Source organism: Athene noctua, chromosome 5, assembly GCF_965140245.1.
Source record: "Athene noctua chromosome 5, bAthNoc1.hap1.1, whole genome shotgun sequence".
NCBI classification, from domain to species: domain Eukaryota; kingdom Metazoa; phylum Chordata; class Aves; order Strigiformes; family Strigidae; genus Athene; species Athene noctua.
In genome coordinates, this window is record NC_134041.1 from 6,896,238 (window position 1) to 6,919,099 (window position 22,862).

The following is a 22,862-nucleotide window of genomic DNA, read 5'->3' on the forward strand; positions in this document are numbered from 1 at the left end:
CTCCAATAATTTAATGCTGCTGCTGCTGCTTAGACCAGTAGGAGTTGTCTCGTGGAGTCTTTTATAATCAAAATCTATCTGAAATTGCTTTGAACTTCTTTTTTATAAGACTATAGGTAACCCCCCAAATTAATGTAAATATGTTCTGAATGCCACATAATTTCAGCATAATGATGCTATTAATGGATTTAGAAATAGCTGACTGTTTCTCTTCTGGATGTTTCAGCATCTCTAGTCTTGCTTATCTTCCACATTTTTAGTGCACATGCAAGTTCTTAAAATGGAAATTTAATCCAAGGACAAATTACCATCTTCTGATGATTGCTGGGTAACTCGTGTGAAATGAATTAGTGATTTCCATCCATTAGTGACTGAGTATTATCCCCACATAGGCTCTGTGGATGCACATGGAAGTCTCTGCCGAGGGCTCACTGCTGAGTCAGAATGTGGAATAGGCTGTTCTCTGGCCAGAGGACTAGGCAGAAAGGCACTGACAGGCAAACTTGGAGCTTCCTGGGTGGGTGCAAACATCAGAAGCTTTCAGTCCTAAACTCTGTCGACTCAGCACCTTTCAGAGGCATTAAACTCACTTTGAGAAGGAAACAGGAGGCACTGCTGCATGGCTGTACTGGGAGCATTTTCAGTGAGGTTGCTTGTCAAATGAAGGTGTTTTCCTCATGGGTGAGAACAAATGTGTTAGCTGTTTAAACTGAGAGCTTGTGGAGGATTGATAGCTATCCTCTCTTTTATCCAAATCTGATAAACCTCATTAAGCCTATCCACTGATACTCTGTTAACATTACCATTTCTTCTCTGTTTAGAATCCTCCTTTATCCATTTTCTCTTATCTCAGCACACACATTATCCTGACCAAAAAAAAAAAAAAAAAAAGTCTGTTCCTAGGTTCAGACCTTTTCTTTTCTTTGTCCTTAACCTCTCCACTCATGTTTTTGTTCTCATTTTAAAACAAGCTTCAGAGCTGTCACCTGCAGCCCCCTGGAAGCAGAGCACCCTGTCATGACTGCACCTCTCACAGAGCTGACCAACTTGTCTATAAATAACACATCTTTCTGGATAAATGTTTGGAAGGGAGTTTATTTGTGCTTATGATAATTTCTATGGTGAGATCCTGTACATGCAATAAACAAGTGGACAATGAGTTGAAAATACTGTGAATCAATGTGGAATTTACCCAGTGTAGTGAGTGTGGGCGCTATCATGGCCAGCTGGAGGGAGAAAGTTGCTGTTCAGAAATTCAGAAAGTCTTATGCTTGGGTTCGGTTCTCCTTTGTGCTTTGTATCAGCCACGTCCATGGTGCATCATCTTGCACAAATGGAAACAAACTGGTGCTCTACATCCCTCTCCTTTGCTATTGGTCGCTGTTGAAGACTTGCTCTTTTGATTGGCACCCTGTGAGATCTGAAAAAGGTTTGTCACAGCAGTGTTCAGAATAGCATTCCTTCAAGGAAGGAGAGAATTTGCAGTCTTGTATGCTGTCCTTGTGTAACCCCCTCTCTAGACAGAGTTCAGCTGCAGTTAGCAAGCTCTGGACTTACCTGAGTGCAGGTATGCTGAAAAAAAAAAGTCATCTCAAACAATGGATAAGTCAGACTGAGTTCCTCATCTCTCCCTGTACAATCCAGACTTATAAAAAACTAGCCTTAAGAGTAAGCAAAGCAGACTGTATTCATCTGAAAAAAAAAGGGTTCCTGTTTGCCATGTCTGGAGTGAGAAATAACATATTGATAGATGAAATCTATTTAAATAAAAACTTCCACAGAAACGTGCCAGGCACTGACCCCATCATACTGCCTGGAAGCCATTATCAATAGATGGGAAGGCTCTTTATTGTCGTTCACCCATGAACAAAGAATAAAAATGGTGCAATTTTCACCCTATGGAAGAACTTCCCAAGGAAGCAAAGGAAGCTGTGCATTATTTAACCTTCAGTGTTTAGGGATCCAGATTTGTGTCTGCGCAGGCTGTAATGGCACCAGGGGTTAATTGCAGGTGTGAATCCTTGCATGTAGGTAGCTAAGCACCTGTCTGCCTAAATAATTTACCTTCAGCAGGTAGACTTTAAGGCTACTGCTAACTTACAGTGCACAAACAATTTTTGAAAATGCAAATATCTGCCTTTCTAAAATAAAAATAATACATAAAAAGAAAGAAAACACATATTTTTCAATTCTTTGGAGCAGAAGTAATTTGTGTCTTTACAATACTAAGCGTGTTGTAGTCATGTCAGGTATAGTCTTCCAAAATAGATGTCAACAGTTAATAATGTAAAAGCAGTCTTGGATTTACTGGTTTGGAGGTGCTGGCATCCTTTTTCTTATTTCCCTGGTTGATGTTTTCTGCTCCTAGTGTATATCTAACCTTTGTCACAATTGATTGGATGAGCTTAGGAATACGTTTACTGAGACTGAAAAGAGAAATTAATATGAAAGACTGTAATTAAAGCATCACAACTCGGGTCAGTCTGGACTTTGCTAACTACTGCAGAACTTGTTAAATCCCTGCTAAGAGAGATATTAACCAGTGTTTTGCCAGCTGCTCAGGAATGCAAAGAGCAGTTCAGCATGACTTTAGAACAGAAGAACAACCATCTTGTAACAGCTGCAGTGGGCATTGAACCCCTTTAATGCACACATCGCTTGTTCCTCCTGACAGGACTCTGGGATGCTCAACAGAGAGAGCAAGGCTCTGGCCCTGTCTCTTCTGATCGTGTTACTGGTTCCCACCTGGACCACTTCTTGCACCAGTATGGATATTGTGTCTTGAAGATGAGGAGTTGGAAGTGTACAGTTTTCCCTTTTCCCAACAGTCAGATACAGTGAAATGATGTATTCATTGATATATTGATAGCATAATAAGCTATTTTCCCATACCAATAAATAATCCATATTCCATGACCAGCAATCCATGGAACTTATGGAAGTAATGGACATACTTACACTCATCTCAAAGTTGTCCAAGGCTGAGAGCTGGGAATTCCTGCAGGAGTCTTGTGACAGTGACAGCCTTGTTACCAAAAGCATCTTCTTTTGGACACTGGTCCAGCTTTTCATTGCCAACCATATACCTCAGAATTAGTTCTAGATCTTCAGCCCTATGATTTGATATGCCAGAATAAAAGTGAACAAACTGAATAAAGGTTTTTTTAAGTTAATAAGGGAAACAACAATAAACACAGTCTTGCTGAGCTGTAAGCCACATGTCCTTGCCATAGTACCTCACAGCCTTCACATGTCCATGGTATATATATCACTTACAAGATCCTCAGGGCAGGACCTTTTCACTTACTCTTTCCTGACAAAGCTGCAGGCACATGGGTGATACTCCATTAAAAAGCAGCAGTGCTTACAAGCGAGTGGTGCTTTTCTTGGAAGATCCAAGTTCAGAAAACTTTCAGGGTCAACTCTTTCCAGTGCCTGGCTCAATAGCCCTCATGTCACCTGAGCACCATTGGCAGCAGGCAGAATTTAAAGCAGGTTAAAGCTGGTCTGATCCCTCTGGCAGATCCACATGGTGATGAGCCAGCTGAAGTAGTGAAATTATAAAGCTGATTTAAAGCCACCTTCCTTCACACTGCTCCTGCACCCACACTGACATGATGTGACCTTTCTGTTGACAGTTAAATTGTTTTATCATCTTTTATAATTGTCCTGTTGCAATAAGGAATATCATGTCATCTCAGCATCATTTTCTTCTTCATGCAGTAAAAGGTACCTGTGTTTTGCATCTGAGTCACACTTCTAGTGCTACCTGTGGGAATTTGACTATGCTGATTCTATTTATTCCAAATCTCAACAAATCCTACTGAGACCTTTTTACTTGGTGATAACGTAGTACTAATTTTATCTTCCTTTACAGCCTGTTTAATATGTGCTTTCATCAAAGCTACTAATTCTGTTCATTACCTTCATTAACAGGATAGGTTCACAGTGATGTACTGTTCCTCAGTCAGCTCAGAGGGAAATCAAACCCAAAGGATCAGATTTTGCCATATATTCTCCCTGAGAAATCCACCAATTTTAATGGGGTTAAAGCACATAGTATCGCATTCGTGCCTGTAAAGGAAATATTTATCTACTGTCACTATTCATGATTATTTTAGCGTATGATGAAAAGAGACATGGTTAGCCTGAAATTCCTGGCATTTTATAGAAGGTAGCTGTCACTGAGTATACTTGCCGTGGTGGAGGAATCTACAATTATTTCCAAGAAGGGAGAGAAAATGACTATAGATTTAACAAATGAAAGTCCTTCATAAATAAGATAAGGTAGCACAGCAATTATATCCTCTGGGCTTTACATGATGTTTAATTACTGGACAGCTGGAGGGATTAATGCTTGTGCATTATGCCCTGGCTTTCAGAAATTAAACATGTACAGCTGCCACTTTATCACTGCTTAAAGTATTAGAGCTCCTTCGAAAGCAGTAATAATTGCAGAAAAATCCCCATTGTTATTTAGGAAAAATCTCAGCCCATAATCTATTTGTCCTGAGTTCTTTCAGAACAAAACAGCAAGAAAAAATGAGATTGGTAGTTACCTCTAATTGCACTGTTACAGGAAAAATGAAGGTAGTTGCATTTTTAATACATTGGATGCTTCTTGTAATTAAATACAAAATATTGCATGAATTTAAGTTAGAGATAAGATAGTGCGTAAGTCAAGAATTAAACCCTAAAGTCAGCGCCTAAGCTGTGCTGGGGCTCTACCTGCAGAAGGTTAGGGCAAAATGGCTTTGTTTTCCCTACTGCTGTGTCTTGAGCTTAGGTTTAAAAAAAGAATAGATACGTGTAACATTCTGCAAATTGAGTTCTCCAGTACTGAGTGGTGCCTTGCTCACAACAGCAGGCTTTGGTGGTGGCCTCTGTACATTTGCTCTGTGCTGATCCCTCAGATACAGATAAATTGTATGTATCACTATGTTCCATGAATAATTTATTATTTAAAGCATAATAGACAAAAACACAATGTGAAAACAAGACAATTTAGAATTTGGTACTTCAACAATATTTCCCTGAAGGTACTCTAGGAAAAAAGAACAGATGCAAAGGCCACGCTGCAAGCGTGCTCTCACACACAAGTCTTACACACCCCAAATGATAATTTTTCACAGCATTGTGGAAGAATGGTATGAAAGAACTGGTTTTATACAAAGATTTGTGGATAATTAAAATGAAAACCTAACACTTCTGGACTGCACGTTAACCTGTGCACACACACAAAAGTTTTGTTCTGCTGCTCTTCCTGTACTTTAGGTGGAGAAGTTGTCTCCGATTCTTTTTTCCAAGCTCACATGTCATACTGTCAGAAGAGTGAAAATTGGCCCATAGTTATGTTTATCTTCTGGGCAGTCTATCTTTCAACAGTTAGAGCTCTTGGAGTTGAAACAGCCAAGAAATTGCATCTCTTATTGCCAAATATGATTGTATTTCCTGTCCCTGAAGGGCTTTCTTCATAAGAATGGAGCTATGATTCTGAGCCTATTCATCCAACAAGTAAGAATCTGTTTAATTTTATTAAAGGAAATCTTCCATCGCTGTCAGTGCCAACAATCATGTTACAGTGGCAGATACGTGGGTAGGAGTTCCATCCTTCAGTGGCCACGGGTACATATGCATTACACTAATTAACAAGTGCTTAGCAGTTATGCTTCCTGAGCATATGATCTGAAGACTGAGTCAAAATCAGTTAGCTTGAGCTCAGTAAAGTCCTACGCAGGAGAGGACCATGTAACATTTGATGCAAAACCAAAAAAAAAAGCTGGTTTATGAGTCATGTTAATGGATAAAACAATATTTGAAAGTTATCTTTGTGGCTGAAATACACTATTTTCATACAGAGGAAGATATAATGGTTGGATTAACTTCGTTTATCTTTTGCAAATAAATTTATTTGATAAAATATAACTGGGAATGTTTAGCCCACAATAAAACACACTCAGCACACTTCTTTCCAACAAGTTTAAAATTGCTTGTGTTGAACAATTGATTCTTCATTTCAGGCCACATCCAGCAAAGTGCTGCCTTTTATGTCAAAGCTGTAGAAACTGAAGGGCAAATCCTAATGCCATGGAAATCTCACTGGTATTAAAGCAAGTGCAGTTAGCACACAACCCTTACGCTTCTAATTGCAGTGTGTGTCACTAAGTGCTTAAATTTTCCATTTGAGTAGAATATCTAAGACCTTTTTTCTAAAAATCATTGCCATTCTTTTGTGGAGCTGAGATAAAGCTATGTGGGTATCTTGTTTACATCAAATAATAGCTGTGTCCCCTGATATCACATAACTGAAAATAATTAGGGACTGGTTGTCTTCTGAAAAGTCTGTCAATCTCTCCCCCTCCCAAACCCACCACAGTGGTCTTGTCTTTATACACTTGGTCAATATAGTTTGTGTTCATAACCCTGAATCTGGTTTACACTGAATTCTGCCAATTGTGTCATTGTATTCTCAGTGCTTTTTTTTTAAGGTACTCTTCCCTTCAGTTTCCTTGCAAACTGCTTTATTTCAAGAGCATCTTTTTAATTGTTATTGAACCTGCGTTCAAACTTGCTTTGGATCGCTGTTCCTAGAGAAAAGTGAGAGTCAGCTGGGTAAACTGGGGGTGTGAGATGTGACAGCTCTCAGTGTTTCCCTGTTCTGTCAAGTGCTCCAGAAGAGTTAATAGTGCCATGTCCTAAATGCAGTGTGTACTTGATGGTGAAGAAAACTGCAATAAGAAGAAATAACTCATATTAGAGAGAATTCCCATCAAGCAAGTAAATTAGTGAAAGATTTTATGGAGCAGTGACCTCATTGCTTGCACTCACTGCTTTGTCCCTCATTATTCAGCTGTGTTAAAACCTGTGAGTCCTCAGCTGTAGCTACCAGATTATCATGCTGAAGCCAGGCTTTTCTCTCTACTTTACCTGTTTGGCCCTTGGGTTCAGAAACATCCTGAGGGTGACCAATGTGGCTTTTCTTTGCTCTCTTTTTCACAGATAGGCCTGTGCAGCAATTTCATCAACAAAGAATTCCACCTAAGAATTAAGATTTTTTTTTTCCTTTCTCTACAAGCGCATTTGAGCTGTGCAGTTTTCATGACATGAGAAGAGCTGCACAAGCATTAGCAGTGCATGTAGCTTTGTAGTGGCAGTTGCTGCTCCCTTGTTCCTTATCTGTGTTCAGTGAAGTACTGTAGATTGTTACAGACCTCTAAGATTCCCTTCTTAGCTATGGCAGTGTAAGAGAATTGATTGATTCTGGTGGAATGGTTCGGTTTTCCAAGTAGTTAAACTAGTGCTATCCCTCTGCTCGGGATGTGTGGGTAAAGAGGAAGTGGCAGGCCAGCAATACAGCTGTGGACCAACAGACATGAGTTTGAATTCCTTGCCTTTCCTAGTCAGAAAAAAAAACGGAGCCTGCAAATTTTCTGAGAAAGAAGCAAGTTGTGCCATCATTCACCAGTGTGACTAAAGTGTAGCTTTTAAGATTCTGTTGAAGTCTCTCTCCCAAGCTGGACGTAAGAAACCTGAAAGCAGGTATAATAAAGCAGTTTGTGTCTCTGTATTAGCAGATGAACACAGAGTGAAAGTCTGCCCAGTGGATGGAAGGTAAGATCTATGGAGTAGGCTTTTCCTGGCAAAACATCTGCAATTTAAACAATGCAGGGGGAAAATTGACTCGTGGTCATTCAGGAAGTTCTCTGCAGGCAGTCCTCATAACCACAGGGTGTCCTGAATCCCAGGGCATACACATTGCATGGGTTTTGTGTGTACTGTCACGGGGTCAAGGCCCTGTTCGGTAATGCTCTGTTCTGGCTGCTGGAAGAACATTTATGTATTCCTTGGAAATACAGAATTTTGTGTGATAATATTAGAGCAGCTGTTAGTTTCACGGATATTATCAGATGTTTCCAAGGGATTTGCCAAATTGGCATAATTTGTAAAATTGCCATTTTAATAAGCAAGTCATGTCTGAGGGAATAGGAGTGAGCTTGTCCCACACAGGTTCCAATTTTCAAAGTCAGAAAAGAAACCCACTAAACACATCCCAGCATATTTTTTTTTTTTTTAGATTTTGGCCAGTACCAAACATCTCCAGTCCGATTCAGCTGACTGTATTCCAATCAGAATATAAAAGAATAATAGTAATGTCTTCATCCTCCTGAGATCCCCATGGGGTGTCTTGGATTTTAGTAAAAAGCAGCACAGTATCAACATTCTGACCATCTTTTTTTTTCCTCCCAATCTGCTTTATTTTACCCCAAAACCCTCTACACTGGAATCACTTGTTCTTATTTTGAGGTCGCTTTCAGTCATTTAACCAAAAGAACCTGTGATAAACTTCCTAACACTTTCCTGTTATGAAGTAAAATTGAGGAGACTGAAGTATGAGTTAGCAACCTTACTGCACGTAAGTAAGATTGAAGATGGGGAGGAAATTAAGAGTGTGCATACTATTTGTACATAAACTGCTTCTCTTTGTAAATTGTGGGTTCGTAATTAATTCTATTTTCAGAAAATTAAACCACTTTGAATGAATATATGATTCTCAGGAAATATATTCTAAATCAGTAAATACATTTTTGAACCAACTATTATTTATCAGCAGGGGCTTTGGCATCTGGTTGCTCCATTATAATTAACTAATACTATGCAAATGCTGCTGCAGAGAATGGAAAAATAACTCATCTGTGTTTGAGGGGAGCAGTGTAGCAAAGGCAGTGAGTGCATGCAAATATTAATTTGCAAGAGTGTGTGAGATGGCTCCTTAGCTACATTAATGATTTGAACAATATCAGGAATTACTATTCCTTCTGCAGTCTTCGTCTATATGGGCTTTTCGGTAACAATCACCATAGCAACAACCACTGTTAGTAGTGAGACTGCAATTCAGCTGCATTATTCCCTCCATGGGAGGCCTGTCATTTTTTCAGAGCAATGCGCTTCAAGGTCATCTTCATTTACCTCCATCCCTTTTGTTGTCCTTCCTGGAGGGCAGCTTTCTGTGGGAATGTTGTCCTTCTAAGCATGAATCCATGCTTTAAAAACTGGCATTTGACCGAAGATCTGTATGAAATATTCAGGTGTTTGGTAAGCAAACCGATTGTCTGCAGACAAAACAAATAATTTAGATACAACTAAGCCTGAAAATAAATTCTGGTTAAACAAAACTAAAGTGATGGCAGCATTCATAACTGATCTGGGAGTTCCAACTTAATTTAGCCTGTCTGGACTCTGTGACCTCCTTATCCATGGTCCAGCTCAGAGATTAATTTATGTGGGCTGTGGTAGCCGGGTTTGCACTTTGCTCAGGATACCTGGGCAGATGGAGCTCAGGCATTCCACTCCTGCAGCCATGTGGAGCTCAGACCCTAAACCTCCCAGCTTAGGAGGGTTTCTGAAGTCCACCAGCCTCTCCTGCAAGTGTTGAAGCAGTGATAAATCAACAGCAGATTTCTCCCTCCCCAGTGCAAATGTTAGTATGTGCAAATCATCCTTTGCCATTTTTAGCAGATGCATTATTAGGCTTAAGGAAACAAGAAATTTTGAGCCATGCTGCTTTTAAGTTGCTTGGGGGGGTGTCAGAAAAATGCAGTGTAATAATTCATCTTGTTTTCTTGTCTTCAGCATCAGTAATTGCTGTTATCCACTTTACCACAAATCTTACCAAATAATTCTCTATCTCTAAACCGTTTGTGTAATTTCAAGTGGAGCTGACTTTTTTGGAGAAGAGAGATGAACTGAATACCTGACTCTTACTGAAAAACTAGAAAACCTTTAAAGATTAGCAGTGGCAGTAGTTATAGACCATTGTACATAATTCCCAGCTCCTACTAATGATAGATGTCCTGTTTATTTAATATTTTAAATTTTATCTGGATTTGAGGATCCATGCTTGGTAGAGATGTCCATTGCAGAAATATTGTTACGTACTTTTTTTTTTTTAAATTACAGTTCTCAGAGTGCCCTGTATCTTTAAAGCATTCTACTTCCCTCTATGAGCACTTAAAAAGCATGTGGTAGAATTACCTTAAATTTTGGTGCAGCACACGAGCTAAGATTGTCCCAGGTGCACCAGACTACTCACTAAAGCCTTTGGTTAAATCCTGGCTCTGGGCAAAAGAGAACCACCCAGTACTGAAACGCTTAACTCCACAACTGCAATCTCTCTCTTTTCTTTTTTTTTTTTTTCCTTAAAAAAACCCCCAAAACCTTCCTCTATCCAAAGACGACTTTTGCTAGGCTCTTCTCAAGAGATGTGACAAGACTGCAGCTGGAGGCTGTGAGGCAAAAACTGACAGTTGTGCTTTACATGTTGGCATATAGTCCAAGGCAGAAATTAATTCAGAACACCTCTGGTATATATTGTCTATAGGCCAAAGCACATGTACACTGTCGTTTAGATGAGATATTTTGTTTCTTAAAACTGTGAAGAACCTCAACGGATTACAGTACTCTACAAAAAACCTGCTTTTGTGATTATGCTTGTTTACTGCTTTGAAGCCTGTTGATTAAACACTTCTTGACAAACATTTCCAAGATTTCTACTGCGATCATTTCATATTTGAAGTAGGTTTTGCACCTTAGAATATGACATTCATTAGTTTCTGTGGCACTAAGGAAAGCAAGCTAATATTTGTTTCCTTTGTTTTGAACGAATAAGCTTACAGTAGGACAGGTAGCAAAACCAGAGAATGCCCGTAAATTGCTCAAATCAGAGAAAAAAATACCCCAATGATCATTTAATTACTATTTGTACATTTTCTGTTGAAATGCTCCAGAGGCAGTGAAATGCTGTAGTGATGGGACTACCTAGGTACCCTGACAGATTTATAAAAAGAGATGTGAAGTAAACTGTCCCTGGGACTTTACTTCCCCACCCTCATCTCTCAAGGGTCTATGTAAGATAATTTGTAGTGCTGCTTTTTATTACGTTCTTCAAATCAGCACCAAACCACACAGCAGGGACCCTGAAGAGCACAAGCGTGCTGGCTCTTGCCTAGGTACAGAGGGATTGTAAGCAGCTTTTCTCCTCCGTTGCCTGTTTGTGCCAGAGTGAGTCCCTGAGTGGCTGGAAGCTGCAGACTTTGCTTTATCCTGGCATGCCCTGTGGATTTTAGCTGTCAGAGAGGATAACAGAAGGGTGAGAGGAATTGGGACGTTATCTGCCTTCCTGTGGCCAGCTGCAGACAGAGGACTCTGCTGGAGACGTGTGTGACCCAGAAAGAATGGTCCCATTTGAGCTGGTCTGAAGATGGTCATCAGGTCTGTAAATGCAGCAAAGGGCATTTTTATTTCTTGAGTTCACCAGGAGGTGCCTAGAGCAGCCTTCTGTAGTGAGGGACCATGTGGTCCCGTTTGGCACTGCCACTGGCTGCTTGTTTCATGCACTGCAGTGGCCCTTGTGCCAGCTCTGGTGGCTGTCCAGTGGCTTTCTTGTCATGGCACAGTGGGAGCAGCCCATCAATCTTAATGGTTGTCCCAACAGTGCGTGGCTGCTGTAATTGCAGGCAGGAAGACCTGAGCAAAGAGCTGCTTTTCTGTCCCTTGTTCCAGTGCAGGCAATGCCCTGTCAGTGCTGATGCTGCGGCCCCTGGATTTAGCTGTGTGGATGAGTTGCAGAGCTTGGTCTTCACCTAAGGACTGTGATGGTGGGAAGGGGGGATTAGTAACAGCCAGACTGCTGTGCTTCTTCAGTGGAGGGAAAACTTGTAGTCTCTAGTGCTGTCATCACACTAAATTTAATTTTTAAAAAGAAATAAAATAATCATGACCATGCGATTTTTCTAGCTAGTAATTCACAGGCTTCACTGGGGAAGTCCTCATGAGAGGTTACAAAAGCTGAACTGCTCTTTTTCTGGCTGTGATTATCAGTAATTTTATCTCTGTACAGGGGTTTGAAGGTGCAGGGGAGGAGCTTTTGTGCAAACTTCCATTGTCTGTATCCCACACATATGTTTATCAGTTGCTAATTTGCCAATGCAGCAGATTTCTGAAGGGAAGTGCGTACAGGGAGGAGGGGTCGAGGTGGAACCAGGAAAACAACAAGGGCAAAAGGATGGGCTCATTACAGTTGGGAGAAAGGAAATTAATGTACATCAGGAGTGTGCAAATCATAACAACCTTGCCCAAAAATTAGGGATCAAAGGACTATGCAAAATTTTGCTCACTGGTCTGTTTCTGAGATTCATCATAATAATGTTAGAAAAGCAATTTCTTCTCAGCCTTGATCTGTTATAGAAACTGTACATAGCCCTAGAAATATTCCTGTTTCTCACTTCCTTTTTAAAATAGATTGGTAAGATTATAACTGTTGTCTTAAATTTCCACTTGGCAGTTTCATATTATGCATCATCTGAAGAGGGAGCTAGGTTACACAACTGTATACTGATCAGTAGGGTTAATTATTATATTTCTAGTTATGGGATAAGGATAGAAAAGTATGCTCAGTGAAGAAAAAGAGCAGAATTTGGGCAAAACCAGAAGCAATTTAATGGTCTCAGTTCTGCCATGAAAGAGGTTTTTTTTAGATGCTTCTCCACCAGACTCTGCTCTTCTTTCAGGTCCTTATGAGAGGGATTAATCTAGTATTAGCTGTCTGATCTCAGTTCCCTCTGGAGAGGGAGAAATATTAGCCCCTTCAAGGGACAGTTCTTATCCCAAGGTGGCAGGAGTTGCCTTCTTGAGGGCATCTCTCTGTGTCCAAAATGCTCTGCTCAGAAGGAGCCTGAACAACCCACCTGGACCAGATGATAACTTTGGTATCTAGGTGCTCCTTTAGCGACCACACTCTGTTGCATTTAGTTACTGATGTCAAGTTGCGCACACAGCAGTGTGCAGCTGAGATTCTCTAACACTTAACCGTGTTGGAGGGAGCTTGGGTTGTAGCCAGTGCGTTGCACCATGGAAGGCAAACCTCTTTTCCTTCGGATTAGAAAGATTGCTACTCTGGTAGATACAGTAACATCTGGAAAACCTGGGACTAAATGGGACAAAGCACAGGGCAGGAGGGGAGAAGTATATATGTTGTCGTTCTCTGATGTGAAACTACAGGCTGCTTAGGTTAATACAGCCAAGCAATTTTGCAGGCTAGAATGTAAATGTATACAAGTGAACATGCTTTTAATTGCTAGATAAATAGAGTTTCATTCACAGGTGTAAACCAGACATGGTATTTCAGTGGAATACCACTGTGTTCCTGTTGCTGGCTGAAGGCTGGCATATGACCACAATGTTACAGAGATTCTGCTGCTTTCCAGATGCACTTGCAATTGCAGCGATAGGTACCATCTGAACTGTGGTTTATCATAGGCACTCTGCAGATACACAGTAAATAGTTCTGCTTCTGAACACAAAAAAAGACTTCCAAGTGCTTTGTAGAAAAAAGTTTACTGTAATTTATTTGTATATATTTATTGTACTTGTAATTTATCAAAGCCATAACATACCGATGGATGACTGAAACTGCAGAAGCAGAATTCTTTTTTAAATAACTGCCTAGAAGTACTTATGGATAATTTCTTCCAGGGTTTTGGTTCCCCCGCACCTTGATGAAATAAAGTGACTGTGAACTGCACAGTGTTGGAGTGCCTGAAAGTTTAATTTGAGCAGGCTTCTCTGGTTCAGCTGTCCATTAGACTTGCAGAGGAAAGTACTCCACTCAGCTTCCTATCTGACAAACGCCTCATTTGTATGTTAATGTTGAGTTGTGATTTTCAGGGAAGGCATTCAGTGTGTTGTAAAGGGCCTTACTGGCAGATTGCAGCTAAATTGATGCTCGACTCACTAAATATTTACCCTACACATCCCACTTAATATGTCCAAAACCAGGCACACTGTGAAATCCTGAAACCTGATTCTGTGCTTGTGAAAGTCAGGAAGCTGGTAATGTCAGCACAGAGCAAAGCAAAGCACTGTGCGAGTCCACCAGCGCGTGCCAGCACACCTCCAGCCCACCCTGCAGTCTCCCCACTCCTTCCATGCTGTCACCCCATCCACCAGGGCTTGCCTGCCTGCTCTTGTCTCAACACCAGGGCAGTGCTGCAGCTGGCCCCCCACTTTTCCTGCCTGCAGTTCTCACAGCCCTGCTGCCTCTTCTTCAGGGCTGGCCATGGGCCATAGAGGATGCATCCTATGGCACAGCTGGGGAGATGACCACTGGCATCTTCACCTGCTCCTTGCCATGTAATTTACCATTGGGAAAAATGTTTTGGGTTAGGACAGCCAAGGTAATACTTTTGTGCACTCACTTCCCCCTGTCTCAGACATCCCTAAAGCTGGCACAGTGGTGAGGGGTAGGTTGGAGACCTCACAGCTCACCTGTCTGTTTTTATTCCCAAGCCTGTTCTCCCAATGAGTTCCAGTGCAGTAACAAATCATGCATCTCCATCATCTTCGTGTGTGACGGTGACAATGACTGCGGGGATGGCAGCGATGAAAGAAAATGCTCCCCTCTGACCTGCAACCCCAATGAGTTCCAGTGCAACAACAGCGTGTGCATCCCAGAGCTGTGGGTCTGCGATAACCAGCCAGATTGTGAGGATCAGTCGGATGAATCCATAGAGAAGTGTGGCTACGATGCCAAGGCCCTCAACACCTGCGCAGCTCACGAGTTCCAGTGCGGCAATGGTGAATGCATCCACCTGAACTGGAAATGCGACGGGGATGAAGATTGCAAGGACAAGTCTGATGAGCAGGATTGCCGTGAGTGTCTGCAGGGGTAGAGCAGGGCTGGGAGGTCTGTTTTGTGGGGGAGAAGAGGGGCCAGAGGGCTTCTGTGGGCTGTGTTCTAAGGCAAGTCTTTGATGTCTGTGCAGCAACTGTGTGCCTGACAAGGAGCGTTTGTGTCCCAAATGGCGTGGCTGGTGCCCAACCCAGCAGGTCACGTATATTACAGACTCCTTTTCTGCTTTTTCCTTGAGGATTCAGAGAGGAGGTGCAAGAGCTGTTGGATAGTACCGTGGCTCGGAAGAGATCTGTTTCACTAGAAAGACAAAGAATGGAAAATGGGAAAAATGTTCAAAGCCCTCAGGCTGCATGGTGGGGTCAGAGCCTGGAGGTTAGAAGCCACAGTGCTAAAGGGGAATATATGATCAGCAGAAAATAAATAATTAATTTTCTGCCTCTGAAGTTAGAGTATACTGAACAAGGCAGTCAAGAGCAGCACCTCGGAAGAATCCAGTTTGAATGAACTTTGAGCTTGGCTTGATAAAGTCACAGAGCTAATAAATAATGGATTTCTTTTCAGCTGGCTTTATGCATTTAACATGATGTTGCTGGTGTGCCGTGCTATTTTGAATGTTTCATCCATTTTTAGCCACTAAACTGTTCAAGCTGGTCACTTACCTGAGGAGGGAGAGATAGAGAGAGAGACAAGAAAATAAGAGCAAAATGTTTTGCTAAAATATTCATAATGACAGGATTGAAATAAAATATTTACATAGCTGTATATATTTAGCAGCTCTGACATTGGGTCACCTCTGGGGAGGAAGGCAGCAACCAGCTGCAGAAACCAGACATTTTTGCAAAGGTACCTAAGAAAATTTACTACTTTTGCCAGCACCATCTTTTCATACCCATGACAACAGTGAGTCCAGGCTGGTGAGATCAGAGCAGCTTTGTGGGAGAGCCCTGTAAGGAGCAGGGGGTCAGACTCTCTCCCAGGCAGAGAGAGGCAGCTGTAAAGTCAGTGGCTTCTTTAGCAAGGGGAGGAGGATGTACTAAGTCCTGGACACCACTGTTTACACTGAGCCACAGGTAACCCTGGAGCTGCTGTACCTTTAAAAGAGCCAAAGACTCTTCTAAATGAGAGGTGAGAGCAGAGTAGAAGCCAATTAAGTTTTGTTGGGAAGAGAGCGGCTTTGACTGCTGGATACAAGGATGACATCACTGTCAAGGCCCTTCTGAGCAGGGACAGCTTAGGTAGGGTGTCTTTTCCTTCATCTCTAAGAAGGTGATACAGGAGCTGACAGATCTTGGGCAGCAGGTACCCAGGCAGTACTGCCAGGGTCTGAATCATCACAAGGACAGTGGAGTCAGGAGACAGAGCTGGTTCCTGGCATCCATCTCAGTATGAAGTGACTGTAAGAAAGCCAGGCAGGAATGTCTGGTGGAGATGCGCACTGTTAGCTGGGACAACCTGTGTTGTTTAGTGCCTGTTTTCATGTTGAGACCTCCTGCAGACAATCCTGTACTTGCATCCCCTATGACTCAGGAGGCAGTGGCTAAGCCCGCATTACAAACACAGGTGAAGAACTGCTATCTGAGGGGACTCCCAGCAGCACTGATCTCTGTCCCACGGGTTGCATTCCCTGCAGTGACAGCAACTTTGTAGGATGGTTGAGTTTAGACTCAGGAGAGGGAACGGTGAGCTCCCTTCTATTTCCAAGTGGTGAAAGAAAGGAGCAGCTTACAGATGGTGCTTTCCAAAGAAATGTCTCTAAAATTTCAATCCCTGACGTTCAGTTTGAAAGAAATTGGTTTTAAGTCTTTTACAGACCCCATTTTACTTTGGTACTGCTGGGTGAGAGGAATGGGACTGTGTCCATGTACCTTGCTGTGGCAGAGAGACCACTCTGTTCCCCAGCTTCTTTCCGTGATCTGACAGACACCAGCAGTATCCAGCTGAGCTCAAACTGCCAAGACGTGAGGCCAAAAGGAGCACAGCTCTGACAGCATCCCTCAGCTGCACAGCAGCTTCACCACATAGCACCTCCAGATGCACCAAGGGCAGCCTTCCTGGGGCAGAGGACGCAGCTGGACACCGCTGCAGCACAGCACAGTGCTGACAACCAGTGGAGGAAGGAGGAAATGTGGCAGAAGTGCCTTGAGACAATTATATCTGTGACTAGTGGAGATTTAGCCCCCGAGGTTTTTTTCTATTAAGTCTCAATACAGCACAATGTGCAGCTTATCTCCCGAGGAGAAACGAGCATGTGAGCTGCTTCTGCTGCATTCAGTCCTTTGGGCCAGGAAACAATGGGCTTCAGAGCCCCATGTTTTAGCTCCCGCAGTGCTCCTCTGTATGGAGTGCCTGGTTCTGCCCTTTACTCCCATGCAGAGTAGGAGTCACCCCAGTGCCACAGAGGTGCATAAGCCTGCTGCTGTTTACACCGTGGGGAGGGGAATCTCTAAGGTAGTCGCCAGAAGAGGACTTGCGGCACTGAGTGCTCGTGTAGCTGATGGGTCAGCTGGGTCAGAGTCAAAACTGATGTTGCTTCCCCATCCTAAATGAAGCGGTTTGTCTGCACATGCCTGCAGTAAGAAAGTGACATTTGAGAGCTCTGGAAACTCAGCATCACTGTTCATCTGTTGGACTGAAGAGTTTAGGGATTGACCTTTATTTTTTTCTCTCCAGAAATTCTCTTTCTGAGATCCGTATCGTGTGTCACGCAGGGACTTACAGGTGTATGACACTGCTCCATCCCCTTAGCAACAGGGATGACATAAGTACAGCTCAGTTTGACTTGATTAAAACTGCAGATACCAGCACTATGTCTTCTCTTGCAAATGGGAATCATATGGGATTTGCATTGTATAAAATAGAGGGATGGGAGCTAATGCTTTTAAAGAAAAGTCATGAGGCCATCACCAGTCATTTGTTGTAATCATCTTGGGGTGATAAACGAGTAGAGCAGAAATGAAGGGTGACAATTGGTGAACAGGTTTTGGCAGCGAGACAGCAAATAAATAGGAGCGAATGAGTCATTTCAGGAAAGCTGTGTGAGAACACTGAGTGGTTGGGGTTTTTTCCCTAGCATATATATATTCAAATATGTGTGTATATATATATATATATTTATAAAATGAACATTAGGTTAGATTTATTAGTCTCCAAATCTGGAATGGTTGTATTTTAAAACGTCCTTTGCAACTCAGGGCATCCAGGAGGGACAATAAATAATGCTTACAACTGACAGCTAGAAAACAGTTCCCTTGAGACCTGACTGTGTCTGTCTCCCCATCTATAAAATGGGGTTAATGCATTTTGCAAATTGCAGGGGTTTTGGGGGGAGCCCAGAAGAAACACAGGCGCAGACTTGGGATCTGGAATATACCTACTGAATTTGATTAAGATAGCTTTTTTGCCCAGTATTTGCAAACAGAACATGTGTCTGAGTGCGCCTGTTAATTTAGCAGAGCTTTGGTAAATTGTTTCATATTTGATTTGCGGAACAGAGGAGATGGCTATAAAACTGCTGGGATTTCACTGATTTAAATCCTCCAAAATAGCACAGCAATTTTCTGAACATCTTGTGCAAATAAACAGCACAGCTCTTCCCTGTTCTTGGGATATTGCTCTGCTTTGGGAATGGCCGTGATGGCAACCTGCTGTCAAGTCTGCCAGCAGTGCTGAGGTGGGTTTGTCTTCCGACTTCAGGACAGCAAAATTCCTGGCCCTCTCCCCTCAAACTTACGCTCTCCAGACGAGTTAAAAACATAGCATTCTATCTCCTCCTATTGACAAATGCACCAAAACCCAGAAATGCTGTATATGCATTTTAATATCTTTGTGGTCAGTAAGAGTTATTGATGTATCTGCTCTTTTTAGATGTCTGTTAAGCTCAGGGGCCATTCCTTAAAGGTCTGAACTTCCACAGCTCTGCTGGAGTGAGAAGTGAGCCAGGAAACCAAGCCTGGTTTCCAAACTTCTGTCTCTTCTTCTTGAAGTGAAAACTTTGTGCAGTGATGTTGCACAGTCCCACATCTGTGCTTTGTAGTCCCTCTAGCAACGAGCTAAGAGCTGTGCTGTCATTTTTCTCTCAGACTTGTGGTGCTTGTGCAACACTGTCTTTGCAGTTTCTGCAAAATTCTCATTCATTTTAATTTGTTTTAGGATTGGAAACCTTTCTATTCTTAGCATCGAGCTATAAGTGCTTTTTAGAAGAGCTTTGAAGATTACAATTGAGGACAATTAGAAGGTTTTATAACAGCTGCCTTCAAAATCTGTAGCTGTTGTCATGCAGATTTACTTGATAAACTGGAGACCTGTTCCTGCTCCAGGAGAGACAAGACTGCCATTGGCTTTAATTATGTATTACACTCTTGTGGGGGGTTAATACTTACAGTGAGAAATGGAGGACCATCCATTCCTGTCTCCACATACAGAAGTTGCTACAGAAAAGGTGAGGTAAACTGTTTTTCATGTTGGGGGAGAAGACAAGAAATCACTGTGGCAAGTGAATTTTGGGCTAGACAGTAGGAAAAGCTTTGCAATGGCCAAGGTTTAGCTTGGCAGAGGTCGGGATTGCCTAGCGGGAAGGTGGTCTCTCTGCTGTCAGGGCTTCTCCCAGCAGGTGGTTGTACATGGCGGGAACGGTTCAAGCAGAAGTGCCTCTGCCTCCCTGCAGGAGCTCTCTGCCACTTCCAGGTCTGTGGTGTGTGACTTTCTCAAACCACAGCTTTGTTTCTTCCTCTCCTTCATTTTTCTCCATTTAGAGCAGCAGTTCCCACAGCTTAGTTTGGAGCTGCTGTCTCAGATGTCCCACTGAGGTTTCCCATTTCTTTGCCGGGGTTTATTAGCTGAAATGTGGTGACACAGCTGGTCCCATAACTACGCTTATTGCTTGCGATTTTTTTGTCGCTTTGCAGCTTTTTATGAATACAGTGCATATGGCTTTCCTCTCCAAGGAGCAGTGCTATTTCCAAACGTTCCTTATGTGAATACTGTGTATTTCTAAAGGCAGGATTTCTCCCTTCCCCCACCAGCCCTGCAGTTGTGGCTTTTCCTGTCTCTTGTGCCCTTCGTCAGCTGAAGATGCACTAGAGCTAAGTCCAGTGAAGCAGTCGTGAATCTGGATCCTGCATCCTGTGGGATGCAATCACCAATAATACTGAGCCTTTGTGCAACTAATACTTTATGGTATCGATGCTGGCTTATACTTCATGTCTGTGGCTCTTCCTGGGTTATCTGAAAGTGGTAATTTTTGTATTTCAACCAGTTTGTCAAATTGTCAAGGAAAGTCTGCCACGTAGCTCTCACCTCCCATGTCATAACATCAGCGCTGACCTCCTCTAGCTATTCAGAGGCAGTGATTTTCTGTCGTAGGATACCAGGATACAATCAGCAAGATGGAAAGGCTAGAATCAAGAGCTCTCCAGGGTGTGCTGCCTTAATAGGATTTTGAGAAAACATCTGTAAGACGGTCCCCTCAGAAGTAAGCTGCACAACGTGTCCCAGGAATGAGGAGCCTGTTTTGCTGGTGTACTGCAGGCTGCAGCCCTTTGCTGGCTAGTGAGTGCCTGTACCCTTTGTCAGCGCAAGTCTGGTCCCAGCTAGGCAGGTCTCTCAGTGTAACCCTGGGGAGGGAAACATGACTGCTTTTAGTATGGTCACTGCAGCTGCCTGGTTTCTTTTTTTTCCCCAGCTTTGCTGTTGACCAGGCCTGTTTTGAGTCTGTAATGATCTGACCTGGGCAAATGAGCTTCAGGCTTGAAACCTGGCCTGATGCAGTGGAGACTTTTTTGGCTCGTAACCCCAAGAAACACCACACAGCAGTGCAGTGGAGCTCTTCTGCCTTCCAGTGGTCTGTTAGCTCATGGGCATTCAGTAACCCAAATGCCCATGTCTGTGTTGCTAGCTTTGTCCCTAGTGTGACCACATGGGCTTTGGCAGAGAGAGTCAATACATGTCTCTTGCCCATGCCCTTAGCCTGAACATGTTTTGAAATAAAGGCTTTTGATACAGTTCCCCACAGCCGCCTCCTGGAGAAAGGGATACATTATGGTCTAGACAAGTGGTCTGTGTAGTGGGTGGGGAACTGGCTGACAGGCTGCACCCAGGGTGGTGGTAAATAGATCTTTTTCAAACTGACAGCCTGTCACAAGTGGGGTCCCCCATGGATCGATATTGAGCCCAGTGCTTTTGAGTATCTTTGTAAGCGATCTGGATGATAGGATCAAGTGTGCCCTGGTGAATTTTGCTGATGATACCAAACTGAGTGGGGAAGTGGACACTTCAGAAGAGAGAACCACCCTGTAGGAAGACCTGAATAGGCTGGACGAGTGGGCTAACAAGAACCTTACAAAGTCCAGCAAGGACAAGTGTAAGGTCTTACACCTGGGAAAACATAATCCAGGAGTGCAGCACAAGCTGGGATCTACCCATCTGGGGAGCAGCTCTGTGGAAAGGGACCTGGGGGTCCTGGTGGACAAGCTCAGTGAGTGATCAGTGTGCTGCAGCAGCAAAGAAAGCCAACGGGGTGCTGGGTTACATCTACAAGGGCATCACTAGCAGAGATAAAGAAGTCATTATCCCATCTACTTAGCGCTTGTCAGGCCACACCTGGAATACTGTGTTCAGTTTGGGTCCCCCCTATACAAAAAAGATGTGGACAGGCTGGAGAGAGCTCAGAGGAGGGCCCCAAAGATGATCAGGGGACTGGGAAGCCTGCCCTGTGAGGAAAGGATGAGAGAAGTGGGTTTGTTCAGCATTGAGAAAGCTTAGAAGGGACCTTATCAACATGTTCCAGTATGTAAAAGGTGGCTACAAAGAAGATGGAGACTCCCTTTTGACAGGCAGTCACATGGAAAAGGCAAGGGGTATTGGGTACAAGTTACTCCTGGAGAGATTCCAATTCGACACAAGGAAAATTTTTCACAATTAAAACAATTGGCCACTGGAGTAATCTCCCCAGGGAAGTGGTGGATTCCCCAACACCGGACACTTCTAAGATTCAGCTGGACAGGGTGCTGGGCCATCTGGTCTAGACAGTGCTTTTGCCAAGAAAGTTGGACTGACCAGATGATCCTTGAGATCTCTTCCAACCTGGTATTCTATGATTAAATACATTTTTTCTGAAGGAAGAAGAGCTGAGGAGCAGTTGCCTTTGCCTACCCAGTGCCACTCTGCTCCTAGTTGGAAAGCAGCCTGATCTCTCACATAGACTGGAGAAACCAAAGGGGCTCCACTGCTAATAGTTTTGTTGCCTGCTTGCTTTCTTGTGTCTCACCTGAGACACTGCACAGCCTGCACTGATTCTGTTTTGAGTAGATCTGCTCATACAATCACTGGGGCCCTTTTCCCGAGAACATAGAGGGTGATCTGGGATGGCAGAGGGGCACAGGAGGACGGTGGCTGAGGCAGCTGCTGCCTCTGTTGCTTTGGTGGAAGCAGACGATGCTCTGTGACATTTGCTGACAGAGGGTGCAGAACTCCAGCAGCGTCAGTGATACGTGGCTAAAAGGTACCACACAGAAGATTGGAGTCCTGCATGGCTAATGCTTGAATGTGTTGTCTTAAAGCTCTGGTGACCTGCCGGCCGGATGAATTCCAGTGTGGCGATGGGACCTGTATCCACGGAGCAAAGCAGTGCGACAAGGTGCACGACTGTCCTGACAACAGCGATGAGGCAGGCTGCGTCCAAGGTAGGTACAGACAGCTCTGCGCTCCTACTCCCGTGCTCCGTGGTGTAAGCCTGCCAGAGCTGTGTGGCCGTTGGAAAGGGAAGAGGCCTGTGCTCCTCTGGGCCGCGGCAGGCTGCTTCCTGTGGAGAGTTTTAAGCCGTTCTGACTGTGGGGTTGCCTGGGAGAGACGATTGTGCTGACCGCGCAGAATGCATGACTTGAAAAGTTTCTCGCATGATGCTCAGGCTTAATGTTCGTTTGCTTAATCCATCCCATTTCTGCTAATGACACCCTCTTGAAGCTTTATGTCAGTCTTTTTGTTGTCATGAGCCTCAACTAACTTAGTTGCTTTCCTCTCTTGCCCGACACGACAGAGTCAGCATGTGAAAGTCCCAGCAAGTTTCAGTGTAAGAGTGGAGAGTGCATTGACGGAGGCAAAGTGTGCGATTCACATAGAGACTGCAGGGACTGGTCTGACGAGCCTCTGAAAGAATGTGGTACAGTACTTGCCTTCT

General features: G+C 43.3%; 1 protein-coding gene across 2 annotated transcripts in view; it reads left to right on the forward strand.

The window, feature by feature from the left end:
- The window catches only part of LRP8 (LDL receptor related protein 8), a 190,574-nt gene that overhangs the window by 146,385 nt on the left and 21,327 nt on the right, over positions 1–22,862 (forward strand). The window contains exons 5-7 of one of the 2 annotated variants that reach the window (XM_074906183.1): positions 14,344–14,706; positions 22,246–22,368; positions 22,722–22,844. In XM_074906183.1, coding sequence (XP_074762284.1) covers positions 14,344–14,706; positions 22,246–22,368; positions 22,722–22,844 — 609 coding nt within the window. The remainder of the gene's footprint in view (positions 1–14,343; positions 14,707–22,245; positions 22,369–22,721; positions 22,845–22,862) is intronic. The other variant, XM_074906184.1, reaches the window with a different exon arrangement.